The 8208-nt window shown below is 51.6% G+C and overlaps 2 protein-coding genes across 2 annotated transcripts; both read right to left on the bottom strand.

Annotated features, from left to right (window-relative positions):
- Positions 1–1538: 1538 nt before the first annotated feature.
- SETTUDRAFT_92003 (uncharacterized protein) lies at positions 1539–5276 on the bottom strand (the record flags this gene model as incomplete). Its single annotated transcript, XM_008029002.1, has 2 exons — positions 1539–1599; positions 1651–5276. The coding sequence occupies 2 exons, from the start codon at positions 5274–5276 to the stop codon at positions 1539–1541; spliced, it is 3687 nt and encodes a 1228-aa protein (XP_008027193.1).
- A 309-nt stretch (positions 5277–5585) lies between these two features.
- Positions 5586–7357, bottom strand: SETTUDRAFT_116709 (uncharacterized protein). Its single transcript, XM_008029001.1, has 2 exons — positions 6887–7357; positions 5586–6832 (listed from the first exon to the last, which is right to left on the bottom strand). The coding sequence occupies exons 1-2, from the start codon at positions 7350–7352 to the stop codon at positions 5727–5729; spliced, it is 1572 nt and encodes a 523-aa protein (XP_008027192.1). The 5' UTR covers positions 7353–7357; the 3' UTR covers positions 5586–5726.
- Positions 7358–8208: the final 851 nt, after the last annotated feature.

Raw genomic sequence — 8208 nt, 5'->3', positions numbered from 1 at the left:
CCGCTGTTAGTATAGGAATAGCTCTGACCATGCCCTTTGCGTACTGCGCATGAGAATTTGCCTGCGAAATATAGCACGTGCCTTTGCACATGTGTGTTGCCATCTGAAGAGTATCATCCAGTGAAGTCGAAACTTGAGCACTCACTGCACCGAGACCAGTCTATCCATGAAGGAGCTCATGCTCTTACTACAGACTCGCTATTACAATCACCAACTGTACAACTCGGAACTCACTAATTTCATCCAATCTCTCAGCTCTTCTTCCCTTGCTCCATATGTCTCCAATCCACCCTCCTTCATCGTGTAGCCCGCCATTTCAGTGCCAAACCCATTTATAAACTTCAATCCATACCCCTACTCCTAAATGTCAGCATACCCATTACGCCTACATGCTTTCAAGGCCCCCCTTCCTCTCTCATTCACATCGTATCTAAGTTAGATAAAAGATAGCTACACAAGACCCAAATCAGAATAAAAATCCACCTCCGAATCCATCCCACAAGTAAAAAAAACACTTAGTACACCCACATCTCAACATACTCATAAGTGCACCACCACACATCCCAAGACCTCCTTTCCCTTACATATATCTCCAACCTAGCATATTAACCGAGCCTTTCTGTCTCTCCCTCTACACTCTCAACTCACCTTTTCCCCCACGAAAACACCGCCCGCCAAACGACCCACCCATCACGCACACACACACACACCTTCAAAAACACCCAGCTTATTGCGCGGTGTAAACCTGCGCTGAAACAGCATTTGGAATCCGCTAAATAGTTTCCCTAGCATCGTGGATGTACCTATCACCCCACTCCATTACCCACCCACTCCACTCATTCAACTCAACACAACACAACTCCCACTCCACTCAACTCACCTCCACTCAACACCCCCATTTTCTCCTCACCGCCGCATCCCAACACAATTTCACACAGCAAACTTGCAAGAAAAAACGTATGTACATAGGGATACATTATCCATCAACGCTACTTACCTCAAACGAAGGGGGGGGGGGGAATCTACATTGCATACTCGCTGCGTGGTATACTCTTCTGTTTCTGTTTCTGTTTCTATACAGTCCAGTCCAGTCCAGTCCGGTGCAGTCCGATACAAGGACCTCTTATCCTTTATGCTTCATCCGTGGTACGTACGTGTATGCGTATGTGTATGTCGCAACCTCGATGACGGCGACGGTGGTGGTGTTATACAAAACAGCGTGCGGTGCGGGGGTTTTTTTTTGTTTTGTTTTGTCGTTGAATGGTTTGCTCGGGCGTCCAAGTAGCCATGTGCATTCACCCGAGCCCCGAACCCGCAAACCCGGAATCTCTTCAAAGCCCGAAGTGGAAAACTCGAAAAATCGGACATGTGCAGAAATGTGAAAAGCATGTTGTTGCGCTGTTTTCCTCTTCGCCCATTTCAAGTTTATCCTGGATTCTTCCCAATTTCCGCTCCTTGGGAAAAACATTCCCGGTTACCGTACCGTACTTTAGCATAGCATAGCCTCCCTTCCTTGCCTCTCCTCCCCCATATAACAGTTACAAAAACGCAGGCGTATCCTCCCTGACCAGCACCAATCCGCCCCTCAATTTCTCCGCACTACCCATAACCCCCTCACCCAGCTCTTGAATCTCACTCTGACCCCTCAACCCAATCCCGCTCTTTCGTTCGCGTAGAAACTCATCTGCCAGCCGATGGCCAGGCGTGACGCTAGCCCTACCCTGCAGCGTGTCCGCGGCACCAGCCTCGTTGTGAGGCGGAAGTGTATGCGGATCGCGAGCGTAAGATCTGGGTCTGCGTAGTGGTGATTCTGGGGTCGCGTTTATACCCGGATTGTTGTACTGAAGTGCCGCCGTAGTGGTAGTCGTTGTTGTTGTATTGCAAAGATCAAATGCGCTTTTAGGGCGGATAACAGCACGGATGCGGGGGCGTGTTGGTGTTAACCTCGTCGGAGTAGTAGTAGTCGTGGTGGCGGAGGGACTTTTGCGTTGTGGAGAGGAGCTTGCGAAGTGGCGGCGTGGCGAGCAGTGTTGCAGCGGCTGAGAGGGAACTAAGGGCGATGGGAAGTGTGGTGTTGGAGTTGAGTATTGTTTTGTGCTGCGAAGGGATTGCGGCGTGATGTTCTCTTTTCTGTGGTGTTGTGCATCACTTCGCTTTGGTGCTGCGGTGCTGGGAATGTGCTGTGAGGACTCGTTTGGTGCTGCGGTGCTGAGGTTTGCACGCCCGACCGAAGGCTTGGAAGGTTTCAGGGATGGGAGCGAGGATGTGCTGTTGGCTACTGACTTGGAATAAAGAGACACAAGGCTGTTGCTGCTGGGGTGTTGGTCGGTGTTCGCCAAAGGGAAGCGCTCATTCATTGCGGGTGGCTTTGATGTCTCGGAGCCTACAAGTGACTGTGAGGCGTGAACTCCGGGTATTGAAAGCCGCCTATTTCCACTGGCAAACGAGGCTGGTCGTGATTTCGACGTTGGGCATACATTGATCCCAGAGCCAGAATCGCGCTTGGACTCATTTGCGTTGGAAGCAGTGGGGTGCGAGTCTTGCTCCTGGAATTTACCAGTCACCTCCCTATTATCGCCCTCACAATCCTTCACCTCACCCAGATGCTCATTTCGGTAAGATGTCCTAGGACCCAACGCCTCATCATCGTATTGATCCAAAGAACCTCGCAAAACCACCGTCGTATCCTCATGTTCAGTATGCGACGTACGCACGGAGCCCGATCGTTTTGTCCTGGAAATATTTGCAAAATGTTCGTTTATGCTGAGATCCTCTTGACTATTCAGCTCCATGCCAGAGATCTCATGCGACAACCAAGCCCTCCAGTCGCGACTGGTACGAGCTGGCGCCTCACGCTGAGGCGATGGAGTTCCCACAACGTAGCTCCTGACAGATTGAGACGTGAGAATGACTGCTGATCCTGCGTGGTGTGCTTGTTCAAACTGGCCAGTACCATCAAAAGATATGATACTATCGTTATGATCGATGCTAATACCGTCTGTGTTTCTGGAATAGATACTGGGGGACATTGGTGTAATCACGTCCTTCGAGCCTGGTGAGCGACAAGGGTTTGGTGATTTCGCGTGTTTGCGTGAGTCCTGGCCACTGATATCATAAACATGCTGTCCTGATCCGTCCATCTCCGCACTTTCCTCCAGAATCTCGTGAGACTCTTCAGCCAATGTTGTAACGTCACAAGACTTGTCAGTCTCGCGTGGAAACTGAGGATTCTCAGGCTGCTCGAGAGGATTCTTCCACCGGTCTCTAGACTTATCCATTCGTTTCTCAATCTGCGAGGCCGATGGTGCGAATATCTGAGTGACATATTTCCGTTTACCAACATGCTCTCCCTCACTTCCTTCCGTCTCTGGCGTAGAGTTTGAATGAGGTGCAAGGTCGTTTCTATGGCCGCGCTCAGGCGCACAATTTCTGATATCAGGGTCGGGCGACGAGGGTTGTCCAGCAGGCGTTACAGTGCGGATAGTTGATCGAATCGCCCTTCCAAGAGACCTGATCGTGCTAGTCTTGCTCTGTGCACTCTGGGCCGTTGGAGGTCGGCGTGACGGCGGACGAAAGTCAAGCTCGATGCTACTACGAATATGGCTGCCACTAGAATGCAGGTCTCGAGTCTGAGATTGCAGCTTGGTTTTCCTAGACTCGAACACATCGCTTTCCGCGCCGGGTGTTCGTTTCGTGGGACTTGCCGATTCTTCTGAAGACCTGGTTGTACCAATCTCTTTCATCAAGGCAGAAAAGACTCTTTTGGGGTCTATGGGTGTTGAGTTTTCTTCCTCAAGGCTTTGCATGGGCATAGGGTCGCGAAAAGATGAGAGTGGTGGAAGAGGCAGGGACTTTCTCCTTGTAGCAGTCACTGAGGTGATCTGATCAGCCTCACTTCCGATGCTATCTTTGGACTCGTGTATGACCGTCATTCGTTTGATAGCGCGTTGAGCCAGTGTGTCAGTCGTTGTGGTTGTACCCCAGCTCGTCATACGAGATGCTGGCACGTGTGGAGCGTTGGCTTCACTGTGTAGACTGCGCCCACTGCGCCCGCTTCCGGCACTGTTACTTCGAGATCCCGAACGTAGACAAGCAGGATGAACGCCCTCATGCGAAGGCGTGCGTTCACGTACGCGTTGTAACGTTGCCTCGTCTGGACATGGTATAGATGTTGCATCATTGTCACTTGGTGGACGGACGTGAGAAGTACTGAAGTAGTCGCGACTAGCTGCAATATGCTGCACGGGAAGATTGGTTGGTTTGATGGATGTACGTCGAAAGACTTTCATAATCTTATTCTTCAACGAGCCAGAGAAGGAACGCCTCTCCTTCAGCTCTTGTGGCGGCATGAATTCGCTGAGAGTGATATCCGTAGTCGAATCGTCGGGCCCCTGTCCATCAGACACAGGAAACGCCTGTGTGTCAGTGACACTCCGTCTCGCCTTCTCTTTTCCTTTATCCTGTCTCTTCTTGAAAGGCGCCAGGAATATGGAAGGCTTGGGCTTGACCGACTTTTGCTGGAATTCCTGGAGGTAATCGTCACGCGCCTGGTCAAGTGTCACGCCGGCTGCAACAGTAACCGGTATACGCGGAGCAGCCAGCGGTGATGGACGGAGTGATCGAGGAAGTGGATGTATAGGCGAAGGCTCTGACACTGGACTTGTACTGGCTGAGGACGGAGTGGCCAAATACTTTGCCGGTGGTCTCGCTATAGGTGACCCGGTTTGTATGCTGCTTGCGTAGTACATGGAGCGTGCCTTTCTAATTTGTTGTGAGGTCACCGAGGATGCAGCGCTCGATCGAGGGTTCTTGGGCTGGGAGCTAGGCCTGACATTCTCGTTGAACGTTACCGACGGCTGTGCTGATAACTGGCGTTGTACTGACAGCGATCCGCCGATAGTCGGTTTGTTATGCTCCATGTTGACGGTCGAGGCTTGCGATAGGCGCTGGCTACTCTTGCTATGCTCCATCTTTGGTCGCTGCATGGCTCGAAAGCTGCCTTCGCGTGGCGGAAAATGACTGCCCTGGGCTGTGAGAGACTTGCGGCTGGCATTACTCTTCGATCTCGAGACGTCAGAGCTATATCTGGCAGTACGATCCGACGCATCTTGAACCTGTGCTCTTGAGAAAGCCGCTGTCGCAGCAGCCACGGCCTGCTGCCTGACAGCCTCCAAGTCGATCGACTCGATGGTGGAAACGGGTCGTTTGTGGACTGTTGATGCCGACTTGGAGCGCCGGAGACGGGCACCCGCGTCGCTGTTTGCGCGAGCCAGCATGTCGGTGACGGGATAAATCTGCTTACTGCTGATTTTCAAGGGGTAAGACGGTGAATTGCAACCTAGCAAAGCAGTGCTAAAGACGTGTTGGCAACATGTAGCAGAAACAGCGGTAATGAAGCACGGCTGGCGTATGGTATCGGAGACAAGGTGCAGTGGTACAAAAGTCTGAACATAGCAGCTGACCCATTGCCAGTAGCAGCTACTGTTTGGCCAAAGAGCCTGAGATAAGGGAGAGAGCTATGAGTGTAGGAAGCAAGGGACATGGAGCGCAATCGGAAAGTCTTCTATTCGGCAACATGCCACTTGCCCTCGTTAAGTCGGTCACCGGCGCGTTATCATCCATCTTCCTCTCGCCCAAAAGAAAATATAGACCCGGCTAGTAAATATCTAGATCAAACAACGCATTCTAAACAGTCCTCACAAAGTCTCTTTCTGGCCAGTTGCCTACTAGCGCAGCTGCAACGAGCCACCCCCTTCGCCATAGAACAAGTCTTCGTCGTCACCACGCACCTCTACATAACCAGTCTTCTGGTCCTTCACGTCGATAGAGAATGTTACAAAGGTCATGAAGAAATACACGAGAGAAGAGCCCAAAAATGGCAGACCCAGCCACATGCCACCAAAGCCTATGCCCACCTGAAATAATTCATTCAGCAGCGGTCCGCCAATCATTGCGCCAAAGCTCTCGGCCATAGCAATGGTACTCATCAATTTGCCTATGTTGGGACTTGACTGGCCCCCGATGACATGGATAGAGATGGAGCGCATAGCTGCAGTGTAGCCAGAGCCCATGTTGTATATCAGAAGACCAATGATCAGTAGTCCAGGATGCGCAGCGATGCCCATGGCAAAAAGCGCAATGGTTGTAAGTGTGATGGAACCACATGCAATCCACATGTCAGCTCGGTGCGCTGGAAAGTGTAGCTTTTTCAAAAGAAGAAAGTTGATCAGTGGAAGGACAACGCTGACGGATCCGAGGTTAGCTGCTGCCCGGAACGACAGCAAGTATGCTGCTTTCTTGATTTCCCAACCGTAGCGCTTCGACGCATACCGCACCAAAAGGGAAATGGACTGTCTCCCAAGCCTGTTTGCCAAGAACGTAAAGACGACCAGGGCGAGCGTCCAATCATCTCTCAAAAACTGAATCGCCCCCTGAAAGTTGTGTAATTGCGATCGCATTGAAAACATACCCCCCATTTGTTGCATCTCAATGTTTTGGCCATCGGTGTCTTTAGGTTCTGGCAAGTCGCGCATGTGCAGAGTCTCTGGGATAAATAGCGACACAAAGACACCGACCACCTGAAACCCAAAAGCCAGTAGCAGGGGCAGCCAATCTCCATACTCCATGAGCCACGATGCCATCATGGGTGCAACCATCTCAGCCAGCAAGATACATGCAGTCAAGTATAAAAAGAGTGTAGTGCGCTTCTCCGCAGGCGCGATATCGGAAATCATGGTGAGCCCGATGGCGATGGCGACAAAAGGGCCGCCTCCAATTATGGTAAATGCGCTGGAGAACCAGGTCAGTTCCAGGGGAAGGGATGTGAAGTAGCCTGTGTACACCTGTTAGCGCAATGTCCAATCTATTTCCCCCGAGGGCTGCTGACATATTAACAGGGACCAAGCAAAGTTGAGCACAATGCCCACCAAACTCGCTGTAAAGATCCATTTCCTGCCTATCTTATCAGCCAAAGTCCCATACGGAATGGCCAATAAGAGGCCAGGCAGCGCCATGAACATTTCTGCCCATCCCATGATGCTGGCTAGTCTCTGCTGCACTATGTCGACCTTGCACAGCTTCTCTGGTATAGTTCCGTCAGCCTCTATCACCGAGGGATCCTGCTCGAGGTAGTATTTGAGACACAGGTTTGCTTCGAAGATGCGCGTTTGAGGCGGGTCGGCGAGGTACGCGCCTATGTCGATGAACGTGATGAGGGCGAAGACGAGGCCTATGAGCAGGAGCCATGGTTTCTTTTTCGCGGGGCGCAGCGGAGCATCTGGAGGGTCAGTGTGTGGTAGGAAGGCCTCTCCTTCCTCCGCAGAGTTTCTTCGTGGGTTTGGCGATACAGTCATTTCAATCGCTTGTCGGTTGTCGAGTAGGGAGAGTGATGGCGCGTGGGTGTCGGATAGGGATGCGCATGCGCCGAGAGCTGAGGAGTTACGCGTAAACGGTTATGAAAGGCACTACCAACGCGCTGGGCAACATCTGCATATGTGGATTAGCAAAAGGGTCCAGCCGAGGCCATCGTAGCAGGAGGGCCTGTGAGGTGAACAAGCCGTATTATGCATACAACCGTCGAGACGGTGAAACTGCAAGGCTCGCAACAGTGTCTCGGCACGTCCCGGACGCCAGGTGCCGCCGAAGCTGAAGTCGGGATTACGTGAGCACTTATTGGGCATTCCCTACTTTCCACTATTTCTACAAAAGAAGTTGCTGGGATGACTAACGTTTTATACTAACGTGTTCCACCAGTCATCCGGCCACACCAGTCATCCGGCCACCCCACCAAACTTGACCTAACCCTCTACACAACAACAGCTATGACGCGACAACAACGCTCTCTATCGCCTCAAAGGCAAGGTAGACTTTGTCTTGCATCTCAATCAATTCAAAGACATCAAATTAAGAGTCAACGTAAAGCTGCTCAGCTATTTAATGTTCCTCGTTCAACGCTTTATGACCGCCTTCAAGGTAGACAACCTCAAGCTACTGCTAACGCTAGAAAAAGAAAGCTACTACCTATTGAAGAGCAGTCTCTCGTACAATGGATCCTAGACCTTGACCGGCGCGGTTTTCCGCCCCATATTATCGATGTGCGACGAATGGCAGACGCTCTACTCGCTGCGCGCGGCCAAGATCCACCTCCACCACCTGTTGGCAAGAACTGGGTGTCGCGCTTTGTCCAGAGCCAGCCAGAGCTCCAGACAA

The sequence above is a fragment of the Exserohilum turcica genome (genome assembly GCF_000359705.1).
Source record: "Exserohilum turcica Et28A unplaced genomic scaffold SETTUscaffold_3, whole genome shotgun sequence".
Taxonomy (NCBI): domain Eukaryota; kingdom Fungi; phylum Ascomycota; class Dothideomycetes; order Pleosporales; family Pleosporaceae; genus Exserohilum; species Exserohilum turcicum.
The sequence above is the reverse complement of the archived record's forward strand: the minus strand, read 5'-3'. Positions and strand labels throughout refer to the sequence as shown.